Consider the following 17,500-nt stretch of genomic DNA (forward strand, 5'->3'; position numbering starts at 1 on the left):
ATTCCAAAAACACAAAGGTCTTTCTTTAAGGAAAACGACAGGGGTGGTTCAGTGGCAAACTGCCAAGGTCAGTAGGTTCGATTTCGAATCATCTCCTTGCCATATATGAGGATAGACAAAGAATAGAGTTGGGAGAGTGTAGATAGATTTGTTTTTGCTGCCAAACATAGGTTTCGTTTGTACTATATTATAGTTTATTGCTTTTATTGATGTATTGTTCAACTGTAGCTATTTATCTACATTTCTCATTATGGATGTTGCAATAGGATTGCAATGACTACTAGTACATGATGGTCAAATATACTACATACTAGTAGTAAACAATGCTGGGCAAATACGAGTTACTCTTAGCTGTGTCTGTCTCAATATTGTTCTTAATTTGAAATGCATGCACATGATGCAAGTGACAAGATGAATGTAATAGATGATGACGTGACTGCTTTGGTAAAGGAGTTACAAATGAAACTGGAACTGAAAGAACAAGAAGTCATGCAGCTTCGTGGGAATGCTTGTAGGCCTTGTGCAGAGTGTCATTCACTAAGAAAGGCCGTTGTGGCTGAAAGTCTCATTGCTGATGCAGTACATCAAGCTTCTCCAGACTTGCTCAAACAAGTGAGTCCAATTTATACTGTACAGATCAGTTAATAATGTACAGCATGCTCTTTCATCCATAAATGTTAATTGGATTATATATGGTTTTGGTGTAGGGTTCTAGATATGTCTCTTCCTATAAATGGAAATTTGGAACCAATCTACCACACTGTGGCATGTTCTTTAATCGGTTTGTTGTGTCAGAGAAGAGAGCTATTGCTTCTGACTGGCACAAAAATCAAGTGTATGTCACTGATCTATGTTCAGAGCCATTAAGATGGGTGACTAAATCAAATACCCATGATGCTGGTCGTCTCTACAGATTGTTTACTGTTGGTAATAAGTGCTATGGAACATTTTACAAAGAAGACAGCATTCAGGAACAAACGATTGCTTCATACAACATTGATAAAAATGAGTGGACAAAAGTAGCTGATCTTCCTTCCAATACAGCTTTGCAGTGGTATGGAATTGTTGGTGACAGTAATCGAATCTACGTAGTGGGTGGGTGGGATGCTGCCTGGAGTGCGTTGAATACAATATTCGTTTATGATGCACAGACTGGATTATTGTGTGGAAAAAAGACACTGATGAGCAGTCGAAGAAGTTGTGCTTGTGCAATTGTCAACAAGATGTTGTATGTTGCAGGTGGATTCTGTGGAACCAAGGGTCTTAAACAGGTGGAAGGATTTTCGCTGAATGACTTTTCCTGTCACAAGTTGGCTTCGACAGAGACATACAGATGTTCAATGGCAGCACTGTGTGGTCAATTAGTTACATCTGGTGGCACTACAGAATCAGGTGACTACTCGCCTTGCAGCAATGCTGTGTCAGTCTTTGATCCATCAATTAATGTTTGGCTACCGTCAGCACCGATGAACAGCAGACGACTTTTCCATGGGATGTATGCACATGAAGACGACGGTATACTGTCTGTTGTTGGTGGAGATGATTGTGTAAATGGACTGCTTCATGATCTCAATTCTGTTGAACATCTTAAAATTATTGCTGTGTAAGTGATGACATTTAATTAAGCCGATAGTCAGTAAGTGAAAAGGGCCATGTAATAGTTTAGTTTAATAATCTATTTGACTTTATAGATGTATGCCAAGACAACTTGATAGAGACAAACTTTAATAGTATATGCATTGCAGTTCATTTACAATGTATTAAGCTATTACTTTACTCTGAATTGTAGTGTATTTATTATCTTCATCACGTAGACAGCAGATCAACAAAGACTTTGTTTCAATAAATTCCGCCATATTCAGAGTCAGGGATGACCTAAGAAGGAGTAGGCTCAAGTGTCCAGCTGGTCACCTCCCCCCCTCCCACTGGACACTCGAGAAGGGGCAACCCAATAAACCACATAGACTACTAAAGACAAGACACAGGAAATACTAGTACTGTTGTCATACACAAACCTAGCTCTTTCCACTGCACATAACTGATGTTGCCAGAACTTTGTTTGATCAAAGTTTTTGTTGATAATAGCTGTCTGTACAGCTTTGGATCTGCTATACTATTAACTGTTCTTGAAATCAAAAGTTTAAACCAGTTTATCTGAGATTCAGACTGGTACAAAATGTATCCAACCGTTTTCAGTATGAAATTCAAGACAACGAACGCTCTTTGATGATTGAACCTGTCCTAGGCCTGTCAGATTGTGACTAGTAGTGACAAGGCTGTCAAATCATTCTAAGTACATGCATAGACACAGAAGAAGTCATAGAATACACCTAGCTTGGTGGCATCAACCACCATACACTGTTTAAGTCTTGTGTTTAGCCCATACAAATGGTGAAATCATCCAAAGTTAGTCATACTTTGTTGAACTACAGATTGAGCAAGGTATACGAACAGTCATCGGTGAGAATGATATGTATAGTTCGAGCTGGTGACAGTGAGACTAAAACCAGTCCAGGTATTTGCATAAGCTTTGCAGAAAGCTAATTCATGCAGTCATAAAAGACTAAGAAACTTGCAAATGGATGATATGTCCTGTGGGAAAGATCACTGATGGAAATGGGAAACACTAAATTCAAGCCAGAATGCCCCCATGTATGCAATTGGTTGTTGCACATATATACAGTGTACAAACCCTGTACTGCATTTAGGGTACTAACTTCCACCTGTTACCAAGACATGACAATGAGACATCTAACAATCTGATATGTGCATGCAGGCAGTGGAACAAGAAAACACTTAGTAACCTCAGCATACAGTAAATCACTGCAAAGTGCACTACTAGCTGTTATAGACTATGAGACCACAAAAACTGACAGGCAATGTTCAGCCTAAATTCATTGTTTATGCAACATCTTAGAGTCTACCAAATCTCCTGAAATCTCCTAAGCCTACACTTGGATATTCGTTGCTTTTAATGAAAAACATACAACTGTGTGTATATTGTTTACTGCCATCTGATGATCTATATTTTACAACAGTAAATTTTGTAATAGAAAAGCTACAGCAGGTGATACCTACATATATTCTGTATAATGTCACAGTTTAATCAATGTTTGCTTTCGAGAGAGAATGCAGGTATTCTACACTCAAAAGTGTACCCATCTTGCCGCTCCATTCCAAATGTTCCCCTTTTGCACAACAATATGATGAAATACATTAGACAAGTGTAATGACAACAAAGATACTGGTCCATACCACATATGACCACTTGTTGACTGTAGTGATACATGACTGCTGTACTGAAATGCAGGTGCCCTTGGAGAGAGAATGGGTTCCTATTGCACAAATTTTATTGTATACACTTTCATATATATGCGCGCGCACACACACACACACACACACACACACACACACACACACACACACACACACACACACACACACACACACACACGTGAAACTGAAGAACTTCTATACCAACCTGTCCTACAACTCCTCTACCCCGAACAGTTTCCAAAGTTCCTGATAAACTGAATATTCTCCAATGTCGTTCACGAAGCTGAACTTTCTCTGGTGTAAGGTTCTCTATTCTGATGCAGTAACGCCACTGTTAAAGAAACAAGCAGTCGATACCCCATAATTTGCTTCAATATCACAATATTGAAATGCTACTCACCCAATAGATTGGCAGCTGTTGAGATTCCTACACAACAACCACATCTCATTAATTAAACTCAAAACAATGGAGAATAGAAATCCACTAAAACATAACTGCTCTGCTTGCTGACTTCACCGATTTGCCAAAGCAACTAACATACTTCCCACCAAATTATCCAAGTATTTGACATACTCAAGCAAGAGTTGCAGACAAGTCCTATGGAGGTATGCATGAGTACATCTAATCTGTGTAGTACAGTAGCTCTTTGGTGGCAAAAACATACCCAGTACATGTTCTGACATGTCCCACTGATGGTCATGTAATGTTTGCTCACAACCATGCAATGGGACAGATCAGTACTCTCTGCAATGTATAAAAATTGGTCTCATGACCTCTGTGTGCATGTGCATGTGCACATGTGTGGGTGTTTGGTCACAAGTGTCTGTGTATACAACTGTGCACATACATACATGTAACAGCATCGTCTGGTACCAATATTTCATTTTATGTCTACCACTTGTCCAAATCCAAGCTGGTAGAGCAACTATCATAACATCTTCATTATTTCAAGTATTACGACAACACCAATGTATAGTTCACACACCAACTATGTCAACCATAATAGCTATACACAAGTCAAAAAAAGTAGAGGTAAATTAGCTTGTACAGTCTCTCAAATTGTGAGTTATGCATGAGTATCTTAGTAGGTGTTACATGCAATGTTAAAATTATTACTGCTTATCGGTGTTTCTAATATTTACTATTGAAATGAACTTTTATGCTTACCCGACAGCCCATATAGAAAGGCATGACGGTTACTCGAATGCCTTCAGTTGTCTCTCGATGAATGTCTGTCAACTCCAACCATTTATGGTTCTTTGACTGCCAAGCATAAAGAGCATCACGAGCCACATACGGCGGCACTAAAAGAAATCACTACATTACATAAGACTCACCAATCAAACAGACAGACATGCTACCAGTCACCAAGTAGATTAATTATAACCAAAACTTTGCAATGACGTTTAGTGTCATACCTCCATTCTTGCGAGGGTTGGGCACCAAAAATTTGTCAAAAAGTTCGTGTTGCAATGGCTGCTTATCACTGGGATCGTATGGCAAAATATCATCATGTGAGACGTAATCCAACCCTTACAATAAAATATCAAACACCCGTACATGACAGCAACATCAAGTACCTGGCAAGGAATAGAGAGTGCTCTCGTTATCCGCTAAGAATGTCACTGCTTCTGGTTGTGCTTTCTGATCAAATAAACACTCACAATGACAATACACCTAATCCAGAGTGACACACGATTTTACAATATATAGAAAGTCTCGTCCATCAATCAGGGTTTGATAGTACACTTGGCTTTCCCCCTTGAGATTATGGGCAGGACTGGGAGGATAGTCTTGCTTTTTTCTGTTAAAGTCAATAAATATAGTTAGAAATTGACCAATCGTTGCAAAATGGTACCTACTTGTTGTCACCATTAGATAAGCCAGCTTCGTGTTTACCCTCCACATCTCGGTCAAATACACGTGCCACCCAAGGAAAGAGAACAACTCCACGATATGCAAATACTTTGTGAAGAAAGAACTGAAGAAACACAAATCAGTCTAGTCTGAGTGTGCGAAGGAAAGAGTTGAAATAGTAAATTGCTAATAGGTATTTCACACCTGACCAGCTTCATATTTTCCTTGTTGTTTAGGAGTATCCAACTTCCCCACCTCTTGAAGTCTAAAAATTAAGATTCAAAACAATTGACCTGCATGTTGTCATACTGATACACATTCCATCGTTTGTAAACGTGTTGTACAGGTTGTTCTAGCTGTTATCAACTTTGGCAGATTCTCAAATATTGGCATGGCTGCAGCGACAATCAGTTAGTAACTCATAATCACCAAATGGCTACACTTTTGAACAGCCACTCCTGGTTAACACTAAAGTGCAAAAGTTTTGCACTTACTAAACTGTGACAGAAATATGAGACAATACGACCAGAGGCATATCTCAAATGGTTTCCAGGGTGCATGGAATGCCCTCTTCTCGGCTATATGTTACCAGATACTCAGAGTCATACATGTTAGCGAGATGCTGTCGCTATGTGTGTGCATGGTTGTTCTTGGCTAGTCTACTCGTTCGAGTATAAGCACTCAGCATTTCAATAAATCTTAATTAATTAAAAGTCTACAGTGGTCTACAATGTACCAAAGTCAAATCAATGGTCTTACCATAATGCAAGTTTACTACGTACACCTGCAAGCTTTCTTTAATTAATTAAGCAATTCTCAAAATTTTTTGTCAAATCTTGAATAGAAAAGTTGTTAATAAGCAAGCTCATTATGATAAACAATTTATTTAACTACTAAACTTTAAATTGTCAATTAATTAATTAATTAATTATTGATTGATTTGTATCGATAATCAACAACTCTTTAGCTAAAAATCGTGTTGCTACACTGAATGTCAGCCTAGATCTGTGTGGTTTCTCTAGTTTTTTTGTTGCTGACACTATTGTTTGGCAAACCGTTGGAAACTCCACTGATGAGCTCATGAGATACACTCCTGATATTAATAATCACTATTAGGAGAAGTTCTCAACATTGCCCACCTATACGAACCGAGTCTCTAGCTAAAATGGACTATGATACAAATAAAATCAAATAAACATAATGACATTTAGGTACAGCACTGAGTTCAGGCTCACCAATAACACTAACAACACCGCTGCCACCATCTTTAACACCCTCTGGTAATTATAAGCAGAGCATTCACCTTCATGTAGGTGCATGCACAACAAGTATATCTAAAGTCTCAAAAATCCTCTCCTGCGTTTGTTCTGCAATCAATATGACGAAAACCAGTTTAGCCATCAATTGCATGCACTCTATATCTACAAATTTTCAAACAGTCTGAGCTTAATTAAATAAAATAAAAATTCGTTGCTAAAATACGTTTAGTTGAGACAAGTACTAGTGCCTTTAGTAAGTTGCAATTTACTGAACTGAATTGAAAAGTAATTTAGTAAGTGCCTTTAGTAAGTTGCAATTTACTGAACTGAATTGAAACGTAATTTAGTAAATTAGAAGTGTGCAGTCATATTAAAGCACTAGCTGTCATAACTTATTGCCTGCGTTCTGTTACCGTGTATAAGACACAGTATATATGAATTACTTAATCAAAGCAGCACAACAAACTTTTTTAGGTATCTCTAGTTCACAAAAGCCACTCTTCGTAAACTGAAATAAAATTTTATCTAGCTATAGTTAGACCACCGTTTCTCTGCACAAGCCCGCAGACTGAGTTAGATTTTCAAATCGTCTTGTATCGTTCTAATACAGGCCCTCCAAGCAATCGCTCATTATAGTACTGTAACACTTCAGTACACTAGTCATTGCCTAGGTTTGTGAAGATGAAACCTTCATGCCTAGATCATGCGTATCATATCAGTTAGGTCTCATTCAGACAAGACAGCGGTCTATATACCTTGGCACTTTACCGCTCGCTCCCGTAGAAAGTCGTCTCGCTGATTGCACGACCAATGCACCAATCACCGACCTCTTCATTTTTCAACAACGTAAGACATCGACGCATGCTCACTCCGACAATATGCACGCGGCAGTGTGGGCGGGTATTGTCCTTTTGTTCAGCGTTTCTCCTCACAACCCAGGTATACATCCATCAGACAGATTCCAGATTGCTACTGTTGCAGTACAAACCGTAACATGTATTAGCTGTGAGTTTGTCCAACGCTGATGAGTATGATGATGAGAATGAGCTCGATACAACGGTGGGCGATGCGTCGTTTTCTGCAGACACTACTTCGTCCAACCAGTTTAAGTTCGGCAGCACAACAAACGATAAAGCAAGTTCGGTGACGGGCAGTAGTGAGACAAGTATGTGGTCATGTGTCGCTACACAATTCACACATTTGTAGCTGTTGACTCCCCCGTGAGCAGTACTAGTGGATATTTATTGTTAATTAATAATTAATTAACCCGTTGCTGCCATTATTATGATGAACTCATGAGATACGCCCCTGGAAGCATAGAGCAATAAACAAGCTTAGCTAAGAATAATTATTTGCTTCAAATATGATTACACTTTTTTGCATGATTCAATCTATCAACAACACAGTTTATTACTTAGATTGTTTATCTTAATGAGCTTGCTTCTTAATTAAAGAACTTTTCATTCAAGATTTGACAAAACAATTTTATTGAGATCTTGCAGGTGTTTGTAAACATGCTGACCTTGGCTCATTGTAGACTACTGTAAACTTTTGTGTCTCTCTGTCACTAAGCACTTAATTATACTAGAATGAGGAAACCAGCCAAGAACAACCAGACACAAGGTCACTTCTGTGCACCTAGAAGCAGACGGGTATATGCCTCTGCTTGCCATAATTGTAAAGATATCGAAAAGGACAACTTGTCTTTCTTATATTCCATCTCATACAATTTACTTTGTTGTATGACGTGGCAATGTTTCTAGTATGTTTGTTATGTGTTATTATGGAGAAATCTATCTATTATCGTACATATATTGCATTTTTATTATGTTTGTGTACGTGTGTGCATGTGTGTGTGTGTGTGTGTGTGTGTGTGTGTGTGTGTGTGTGTGTGTGTGTGTGTGTGTGTGTGTGTGTGTGTGAGGAAGAAGCTTACATCAGAGGTGTCAGTGTCAAACCTTGAATATGCTGATGATATGGCATTGATATCTGATCCTTATGAAAGTCTATCCTCCTTGCTGAAATCTCTGGATTTGTCTTGCCATCACATGGGGCTTACCATCAATTACAAGAAGACCAAGCTTCTAGCTGTCCTGCCTGGAGCTGATGACCATTCTCCATCTCCCATTTCTTTGCATCCTGATTGTGATCCAATTGAGGTGGTACCATCCTTTCAGTACCTTGGAAGTTATCTTTCTAATAATTGCACCTTGGATGTTGAGATATCAACACGGATAACCAAGGCTCTCAGTCATATGGGTCACTTAACCGCATCCTTTGGCACCAGAGGAAGATCAAGTCTAGTACCAAGCTGAACATCTTTATCTCTGTAGTTCTTTCCACCCTTTTGTATGGTTTGGAAACAGCAGTACTTCTGGAGCTGCAGATACACCGCTTGCAGAGTTTTGTGATGAGAAGCCTCCGCTCCATTCTTGGAGTGTCCCTATGGGACGGGAAGAGAGACACCTCCATCAGAAAGATATCCCACCTGCAAAGAATCTCCACCATGCTGACACAGAGATGTCTTCGGTTATTGGGTCACATCTTGTGCATGGATGAGTGTCGTCTACCAAGGAAGCTTTTGGTGTGTGCATCACACCAAGGTAGATGTTCAGTCGGAGGCCAGAGAATGAGATGGAACGATTTAGTACTGAGGGGTTTAAGGAATTGCAATCTTGATGGGGTTTGGAGGATACTAGCAGAAGATAGGAATGAGTGGAGGAATCAGATCTGGGCTGCCACACGGGAAGTAAATTTCAAGAAGGAAGAACAAGAGAAATACCGCAAGGATGAGCAGAAACGTCACCGCGAAGCAAGGCAAACAACATCAGAGTTTGCTTTACACTGCAGCTTTGATGGTTGTGGATTTACTGCTGTAAATCATGCCGGGCTTGTAAACCACCAGAGACAGAAACATGGTCAGTCCCCAACTAGACAATGTCAGTGCTGTCACCAAACATTCCGCCAACAAGGCCTCCACAGCCACGAGCGTTTCTGCTGTCAGAGAACATCCACTCCTCCGATATAGCCTATGGTGACCTTGGCCTGCATCCAATCTCATTGGAATGAACGCAGCGTGAAGTGTGTGTGTGTGTGTGTGTGTGTGTGTGTGTGTGTGTGTGTGTGTGTGTGTGTGGCATGAGCATGTGTGCTAATTAATACCTGTAGTGACATGAAATGTGTAAGGCAATAATTTTTCTTGTTATTAGAAGGATATATTTAGAGCTTTATGTAACTAGTTTAGCTACATTTTAGGATCCTGGGGTGATTACCTAGTTAGACTTCAGTATATTTAAAATAGTATATTCAGTCTTTGATATAGTATATTTAATACATATAATATATATAGTACTGTTCATTTGTGACAATCTTCATACAACACTCGTACAGAGCATGCGGTTGTTTGCATCCCTCTATAAATGCGACAGTAAACCTAAACAATTATAATGTTGTTGTGTAGAACTGAGTGACATCGTTGTCATTGTTCAAAGTCAGCAGAACTCATATCATCTGCAACGTGCTGAAGAACAAAATACATTATGGCAGGAGCAATTTGACAGTCTTCAAGACAAACCGCACAAAATATTGAGGATACATGAAGATTGGGCTCCAAGGGGTGCTTGGACAATTTTTCCTCTGATACCACAGTGAGTGCTTGGTCTTTGTCACTAAATTGATTTACCTTGTTGAATGCGGCAATACTTTGTTGCTTGATATAGATTGGTAGAGTTGTCTGCAAAGTGGTACTTATTTTGTGAAGATGAAACTTTGGTCAATTTTGGTCGCTTAATTCAACTTTTTGATCAGTACAAGCCAAACAAGGTAAGACCTTATGTTTTGTGTCATCAAATGTTTGTGTGCAGTTAATTGTGGAAAGGTTTGAAACTGCATACCATAACTATTGTGAGTCGTATCTTGATTACATGAGTACTGCAATGACAGACAGTTTACTTTAATGTCACTGTTGACATTTGCTGTTGTCAGGTGGTTTGCGGTTAAGTAGAACAGTTGAAAAGGCAGAGCGTTTATTCTGTCCACAACTACTGTAAACAATGGTATGCTGGTTATGCCTATGTGCACTGTTATGGAATAGCACAATTATGTTGTAGTGAGCCATTACTCACCACTAGTAGAAAGATTAGTTCTATCTGCATACTTGTATAAAATATGTAAATATCATACTGAACAGAAGTACTGGTTTACAGAGCGTGCAGCTCTGAGTGCAGTAAATGGAAATCAAAAGGGGAGGGGCTGGCTGCACGAGACTAGCAGTAAATATGCCTGTTGCGTGGCACGAGTGCTGCTGCTGCATTGCAAGAGCCCACATTGCACTGAGTTGATAGATTATTTGAGTGGCACAGCGGACGTATCAGATGTTGTTTGTGGCATTCTGCTAATAGATTTGACTACTCAGGCACTAGTAGAACATGTATATAACATGTATATGTTTGTTTCCTGTAAAAGATTGTAAACTCTCTCGCTGTACATGATGGTGAAAAATTCGATGCTCTAGACTGCCATATTTCTTCGTGTCTTTCGTTGGTTGTGGTGATGTAATAGACTCGTACCCAGGCCTCTCTTTGCACGCTTGTATATTCTCGAGAGTGTATAACGCCAGCACATGGTCGAGAACACGAAGCTGCATTTAGATGTAGAACAACAGAGTGGTAGTGCAGTCCTTCTTTTGCTCACTTGTTTGCTCACTCGCCTTATGTGCTCCATGAACCCAGACTAAGAGATTTCTTTAAATGTCACATCGTCAATATCATATTACACAGCCACATGTGACTGCTTGCAAAATATGTACAGACTAATACTACATTTACACTAGAGACTTTAGAATCGTGTCAGATATAGTAGGAATTAATCTGAATGGCCAAAATCAGCATCAAAACATGGCCTTTATCAAGTATTTTTTAGTAGAGTAAACTAATGGCAATCTTGAAATAATTGCTGGTCTGGCTTGATTCCAAAGTTGCTAGTGTAAAACACAGTATAAGTGACATGGAACTGTTGATTAATTGAGATTGGCGACATGCAGTGTCGTGTAAAGAGTCACTAAATGCTGCGAATTTAGATTCATTGCATGCAATATGTAACTAACTCATTAGCACTGTTCTATGCAGGTGATAGCATCCTAGTAGTGTCGATTGCATGCACTTACCTACTGTTGCAATTTGACTTCAGATTTGCAGCTGAGTGTTACACTCTAAAGCAGGATAAGTGTGACTCGAGTTCTTATTTTTTAGAAAGTCCTTCTTGGACGTGGATTACGTGATGTTGGTACCTCTATAATTCATCACTTTGCATTCTGGGAAGATGCTTCCAAGGCTATCAGCTACCCTCACTTTGTAGCCGGGTGGGCTGTTAGCAGAGCTCTAATAAAGAAGTATGGTATAAACTTGTTACAATTTTTTTAATTTGGTTGGATTTGATGTGATTATGGCAGGTTTGCTAAACGACTTGAGAGTCGATCTACGAAGATGGATTTCAGCATTGATGTTCAGCATGAGGTGTGTTATCTGTGTGTTATCTGTGTATCTGTCTGTCTGTGATGCAGGGTGTGATTGTTTCAACTTAATTAAAGGGGGCAGTGTCAGCTCAGGTGTAGGGACGTAGAGTTTGTTGGACCTCATTGTCAAATTTCAGGTTTAATAGACTAGGACCTTTAATAGTGTCAAATTACATGTTTACAAACCATTATATGATTATGAGGAAGATTCCATGGAGATTGTGGTCTTCTGTTTTTTGGGACAGCAGCTTGCAATTTTCTTCTCAACTAGCAAGCATAGCTACTTAGATCCTGATAGCAAATTAAGACATTTCGTTATTGTTAGCAGATTTTCTACCTTGTACTTGTGTGCATGCTGTAGCCCGCATCACATTCAGTGCATTTGTGATTACTTGGCATTTGCCACAACAATCAACCAGGCCAGTTGTGTGTGTGTGTGTGTGTGTGTGTGTGTGTGTGTGTGTGTGTGTGTGTGTGTGTGTGTGTGTGTGTGTGTGTGTGTGTGTGTGTGACATGTGTGTGACATGTGTATGTGTGCTTGTGCATGTCTTGTTGTTTGCTACGTGTAAGCTGCTTATTTTGATGTTTTTGGTTGTAGATTGCTATGTTTCTGTACAATGATGGGAAAGGGACAAGGATGACATCACTGCCAGAATTCTGTGTTGGAACTAAAGAGGATGACAGCACACAGTGTGTTACCAATTATCCATCTTCACTAAGAGACTGTGTAAGGCATCTGAAAGCTAATCATAATCTACCAGTAGTTTTACCAAGAGGATTGTTTATGAAGGGGAAGGTGCCTCTTGACAAGATTTTCATTGCTGTGAAAACAACAAAGTCATACCACAGTCGTTGTAAGTTGCTGCTCATATTTTTGTCTCAGTTTAATACTGTTGTGTACTGATTTGGAGAGGAGGTTTGTGTACGCAGTAGTGTGATGCATAAAATGTTCATACAATGTTCAGTTTAATAAATAGAGGGTAAATATAAATGACAAGTAGAGACTTGAAGCACAGTAATTTGTAAGAAAGCAAATTTTTAGAGTTTTGAAAACATAAGAATATGGAAGATGCAAAGTGTTGTTGTTGTTATTGTTGTCATTGTTATTGTTGCCATCTTGACTTGTCGGTTTGTTTGTTGATGTGCCTTAACTTATTATATCTCATTAGTGGATGTTATCAAGCGGACTTGGAACCGGGATGATCTTCTAGTCACTTTCTTCAGCAATGTGACTGATTCTTCAATACCAACAGAGGACACAGGTGTTCCAAATGTTGAAAGAGGTATTTGTGTTTGTTTGTGTTTTCGGTGTTGTGTGATAATGTTGAAGTCTTGCTTTGTTAGGCCATTGCAGCAAGTCGTATGCTATACTTGAAAAGGCTTATTCATCAGAGAAATACACTGGTGTTCAGTGGACACTTCTTGTAGATGATGACACTCTGCTGAGGTGATAAACTGTAGATTCATTAATGATTATATAGATAATATTGTTAAAGCATGTCACATACCTCTTGTGTTGTTTAGTAGGTGTCTGTTAGTTACATATGAGTTTGTGGATGTAATGAACTAGTTGAGTCTGTATATAACTATAAATGAACTAGTTGAGTCTGTATATAACTATAGTCAGTTGAATCATGACATGTCCACTTGTTGACTAGTTGAATATTATGAATTACATGAGGTGTTTGAGTTGCTCATTTTGATGAGCTATATTGTAGCAGTTTTAGTACACAGCACACAGTGTTCTGGAACGTTCTTCTTTAGCTTTTTAATGTGAAAATTTTTGTTGCAGTATTGGTCATCTTCAACGTTTGCTTGCATGTTACGATCCTGAGGAGGTAACATTTCTTGGTGAAGTGTATGGTTATGGTCAGAGTAATGGATATGGCTATCCATACATCACACTGGGTGGTGGGTAGGTTTTTTCTTGTAGTGAAAAGTTGTGCAGCGTCATCTCTATCACACACTTTCTTGTTGCTGTAGAATGGCTGTAAGTCGTGCTGGTTTGCAGGCATGGCAACACGTGGCTAAGAAGTGTCCTTGTCCTTCTCTTGAAACTCCTGATGACATGTGGATTGGGAGCTGTTTGAATCGTGAGGGTATTCCACTCACACATCGTTCAGAATTCCATCAAGCTCGAGCACAAGATTACAGTCCTCAGTATCTAGAACACCAGACATCTGTATCATTCCATAGGCACAGAGACGTTGACTTGGATCGTCTTTATCAGAATGAATTGAGCGACAAGTAACGTTTTTGTAAGAAAGAAATTTGTTTGAGTGACAATAACTGACACAGCTTTGTCACACATACACTTAGAGCCATGACAGGTGGTGTGCACGTGCGTGAATGCACACGCGCATGCGCGCACGCACACACACACACACACACACACCATTCGTCCATCCATGTTCTGTCTTCACTTGAGTAAGTGGTGCAGGCCACGTTTTTAGAACACTTCCTAGGACTTTATTGTCCCCAACGTAATCTCTGAACTTTGTTCGGATTTTGATTGCAGAACTTTGTATGATTCTATAACCTTGTTGTTTAAAGTTTTGGTGGCAGTGACAACAAAAGAGGATCTCTTGAGCTGCTGCTCCATGTTTTTGTCGTTGGTGATTGACAAGACCTGCTTTGTTTTGGGCTGTAAAAGTGCAACCAGATTGAGTACACTGTCTGATCTGATACTTGCTTTCTCTCATTTCTTTCCTTCCTCTTCTCTTTTCATCTTTTCACTTTATCATCTTTTTCACTTCATCAGCTTCCTTATTCAACTCTGTAACTACAGCGTCCACTATGGATCTCCCCTTAGCACGATGTTGACAATGTGCATCCATTCTTTGTTGAGCTTACATTTCTTCAAATCTCTCATCACAACATCAACCTATCTCAGATTCTGACCTCCTGCAGAACGTTTACCTCCTTCAAACTTGCAAACACACACACACACACACACACACACACACACACACACACACACACACACACACACACACACACACACACACAAGCATTGAGCATGCACACATCGTATCTTCACTATCAGATTCATCAAAAAAGCGACTGTTAGAACCATGGACAGTAGCATAAAAATGAACTACCACACCTGAATTAGAATATCAGGATCAGAACTATGTAGCACCAGCAGGTATCCATGCACAAAGACGTACAGAATATGATTGATATAATACACTTTGTCTCTGCTGTCCTTATTGAATCTGTTGTTACACTAGACGTGCATGTTCATCTATTCCCTGGACCAAACTGGTGTTGTTTCATTATGTAAATTGATGCAAAATCTACAGTACATACTAATATTGCATTCTGCTGCAATAAAAGCATTATGCAGTAGGACACTGGACAACAAGTCACATGTGCTTATTGGTTTTTGTCAAATAATTGATATGATACGCCATTTAATTAATCAAATTTAATGCAATTTCTGATTAATCAAAATTTAATGCAATTTCTGAATTAATGGATGTCGCTTTAAGTCGGCCTTAACACTAAGCATGACAACATGCGTTGAGGTCTCTTCTTCACTGCAGTTCTCTTCTCTCTCATTGGACAGCTGCTCATCATTTGTTTGGATCAGAGTAATCGCTTTCGGAATTAAGACTTCCATGTGCTGCTCCACTGTAGTCTGTCCATGTCCAGTCAACAGATCATCAAGCACCATTTTGACTTGGGCTAACCTTCGTTTCTCAGCAGGTTGTTTCACCCAGTCAACTGTACAATCTGGTGCATTTTTACCTTTTTGTTTCACCTCTTTCTCCTTCTTATCTTTGGGAGATTTGTCGGTTCCTTTGTCTTTTTCCTTCTTTCCTGGTGTTGGTGTTCGTTTAGCCGATGCACCTTGAGATGCCTTTGTTTTCTTTTCACTGTCAGGAGGTAGACGTTTAGTTTCTGGTTCATTGCTTGCAGGTGGCAAAGATACAACTTGTGACTCCATGATGCAAAAATTAATACCACGATGCATATGATCTCTACAACGAAGCAGCAGGTTGCTAGTGTGCTCTTTTGTGTATTTCAGTGAAATGCTCTCCGACCATGTCACCTCGTCAGTCTTGTATTGGATATCTATAACATTCTAGAGTCTACAAATACTCTGGACTGGACCATGCGAGTATCTGTTGTACTGTACCTGGTAATTGAATCATCCTGTCATCAAGTTCATCAGGTAAGAAGACATATTCAACATGGTACGTATAGTCAACTTTGCGTATTCGTACACCATCCTGAATATTTTGTTCATCCGAGTGGCAAGGGATACCTCTAAGAGTCAGCAAAGTAATGGACAACGTCACTGCTGTCTGGTCATCATCTTCTAAAGTGCATGCAGAAGAAAACAAGAATGTCATATGCGAATCAACTGCATTAGATGGCAATAAGCACGTACCAACTGATAATGAAAAATTGCTACAGAGAGTGCGATCATCAGACAGAATTTGAACTTCATCCAAGTAGGTCAAATGTGGAATAGCAGAAATGATATAAGCTCGATACACAGCAACAAGCTACAACAGAAAGCACTATACACCTGTAAAACTGTCATTTGACTATAATAACTCACTGATATTGGATTTCCCATAAGAACTAACGTACGTAGCTCGGGTAGCTTACACAGCACACTTGTTGTTTCAGAAAGAGACGTAATCTGATTATAACTTAAATCAAGGGACAGTAGATGTGACCTGTGCAAAGAAAACATGCAGACAAGTGCAATACAAATGATGGAAACAATACACACACCATTGATCAGGCTGAAGACATGTGACATTACTCACGATATTGTGGGAGAGTCCAAGATGCAAGAGGTCTGGTGGAGTGTCACAGCAGAGCAAACTAAGATCTGATATGCTATTGCCACATAGTTCAAGTATCTGACAGCAAGAACACATCACAACACGTTTGTGTCATTTCAGAAAACTACTGAAACTATACATTATATACATTTAAATATACACACATGCCCGTATATGTCCAAGAAAGAAGGGAAAATAGAAGTTGAATATCTTAAACAATGACGAATCTTTTTAAATGTGACTACTTAATTAATAAATTTACTATAGGGTGTCAGTCTAAAATTTGTGATCATGGACACTGAGTGCTCATTTGAACTCATCCAAGATTTTGACAAGGACTTCATATTCTTAAAGTTTCATAATGACATCGTAAGTCACACAAGAGATACCATGTTTTCAGACAAACAAATTAACACGCACACACAGTGACACACACACACACACACACACACACACACACACACACACACACACACACACACACACACACACACACACACACACACAGGGAGAGGGGGAGGGAGGGAGGGAGAGAGGGAGAGAGAAAACGTTAACACACATGAAACATTACAACATTGCTCCACTGTGCTTCGTCCATGGGTTGTATTGACATCACAATACTAATTAGTAACTAATACATACCTCAAGAGATCTCGGTAGATTATTACCATCAACTGCAGCAATAGAGTTGACACCGAGAACCAGTTCACGAAGATTTGTAAACTTCAAAATTCCCTCATCGATCGCTGTAACCTACACCGACAGTTCCACACACTGAACTTACACACTG

The 17,500-nt window shown here is 39.4% G+C and overlaps 4 protein-coding genes across 4 annotated transcripts in view; 2 read left to right on the plus strand and 2 right to left on the minus strand.

Moving 5' to 3' along the window:
* The window catches only part of LOC134176905 (uncharacterized), a 2,716-nt gene extending 859 nt beyond the window's left edge, over positions 1-1,857 (plus strand). The window contains exons 2-3 of the mRNA XM_062643588.1: positions 425-612; positions 708-1,857. Of these exons, the coding sequence (XP_062499572.1) occupies positions 425-612; positions 708-1,607 (1,088 nt within the window). The 3' untranslated portion in view covers positions 1,608-1,857. The remainder of the gene's footprint in view (positions 1-424; positions 613-707) is intronic.
* Positions 1,858-2,895: 1,038 nt separating this feature from the next.
* LOC134176914 (polymerase delta-interacting protein 2-like) lies at positions 2,896-7,260 on the minus strand. Its single transcript, XM_062643600.1, has 11 exons — positions 7,149-7,260; positions 5,339-5,399; positions 5,140-5,258; positions 4,982-5,081; positions 4,858-4,921; positions 4,696-4,809; positions 4,445-4,581; positions 3,677-3,703; positions 3,482-3,607; positions 3,256-3,335; positions 2,896-3,188 (listed from the first exon to the last, which is right to left on the minus strand). Exons 1-11 carry the CDS (start codon positions 7,226-7,228, stop codon positions 3,107-3,109), a joined length of 990 nt encoding a protein of 329 aa, XP_062499584.1. The 5' UTR covers positions 7,229-7,260; the 3' UTR covers positions 2,896-3,106.
* A 10-nt stretch (positions 7,261-7,270) lies between these two features.
* On the plus strand, positions 7,271-14,234 carry LOC134176924 (beta-1,3-glucosyltransferase-like). Its single transcript, XM_062643609.1, has 12 exons — positions 7,271-7,332; positions 7,397-7,558; positions 9,854-10,040; positions 10,113-10,215; positions 11,643-11,782; positions 11,843-11,906; positions 12,504-12,632; positions 12,696-12,759; positions 13,075-13,188; positions 13,250-13,352; positions 13,698-13,820; positions 13,889-14,234. Exons 1-12 carry the CDS (start codon positions 7,272-7,274, stop codon positions 14,154-14,156), a joined length of 1,518 nt encoding a protein of 505 aa, XP_062499593.1. The 5' UTR covers position 7,271; the 3' UTR covers positions 14,157-14,234.
* An 846-nt stretch (positions 14,235-15,080) lies between these two features.
* The window catches only part of LOC134191495 (leucine-rich repeat-containing protein 43-like), a 4,001-nt gene continuing 1,581 nt past the window's right edge, over positions 15,081-17,500 (minus strand). The window contains exons 3-8 of the mRNA XM_062660120.1: positions 17,353-17,463; positions 16,658-16,788; positions 16,479-16,599; positions 16,305-16,422; positions 16,050-16,232; positions 15,081-15,985 (exon numbers count right to left, since the gene is read on the minus strand). Coding sequence (XP_062516104.1) covers positions 15,363-15,985; positions 16,050-16,232; positions 16,305-16,422; positions 16,479-16,599; positions 16,658-16,788; positions 17,353-17,463 — 1,287 coding nt within the window. The 3' untranslated portion in view covers positions 15,081-15,362. The remainder of the gene's footprint in view (positions 15,986-16,049; positions 16,233-16,304; positions 16,423-16,478; positions 16,600-16,657; positions 16,789-17,352; positions 17,464-17,500) is intronic.

Source organism: Corticium candelabrum, chromosome 1 (assembly GCF_963422355.1).
Source record: "Corticium candelabrum chromosome 1, ooCorCand1.1, whole genome shotgun sequence".
NCBI classification, from domain to species: domain Eukaryota; kingdom Metazoa; phylum Porifera; class Homoscleromorpha; order Homosclerophorida; family Plakinidae; genus Corticium; species Corticium candelabrum.

What these genes read in the sequence shown, in the direction of transcription:
- LOC134176914 (XM_062643600.1), bottom strand. Translation starts at nt 7,228, where the DNA reads ATGAAGAGGTCGGTGATTGGTGCATTGGTCGTGCAATCAGCGAGACGA. An exon ending in TTATCTAATGGTGACAACAA is followed by an intron (nt 5,082 to 5,139) that starts GTAGGTACCATT and finishes TGACTTTAACAG; the next exon opens with AAAAAAGCAAGACTATCCTC. An exon ending in GACGAGACTTTCTATATATT is followed by an intron (nt 4,922 to 4,981) that starts GTAAAATCGTGT and finishes TTATTTGATCAG; the next exon opens with AAAGCACAACCAGAAGCAGT.
- LOC134176924 (XM_062643609.1), top strand. Translation starts at nt 7,272, where the DNA reads ATGCACGCGGCAGTGTGGGCGGGTATTGTCCTTTTGTTCAGCGTTTCT. An exon ending in AGCAGAGCTCTAATAAAGAA is followed by an intron (nt 11,783 to 11,842) that starts GTATGGTATAAA and finishes TGATTATGGCAG; the next exon opens with GTTTGCTAAACGACTTGAGA. An exon ending in TGTTCCAAATGTTGAAAGAG is followed by an intron (nt 13,189 to 13,249) that starts GTATTTGTGTTT and finishes TTGCTTTGTTAG; the next exon opens with GCCATTGCAGCAAGTCGTAT.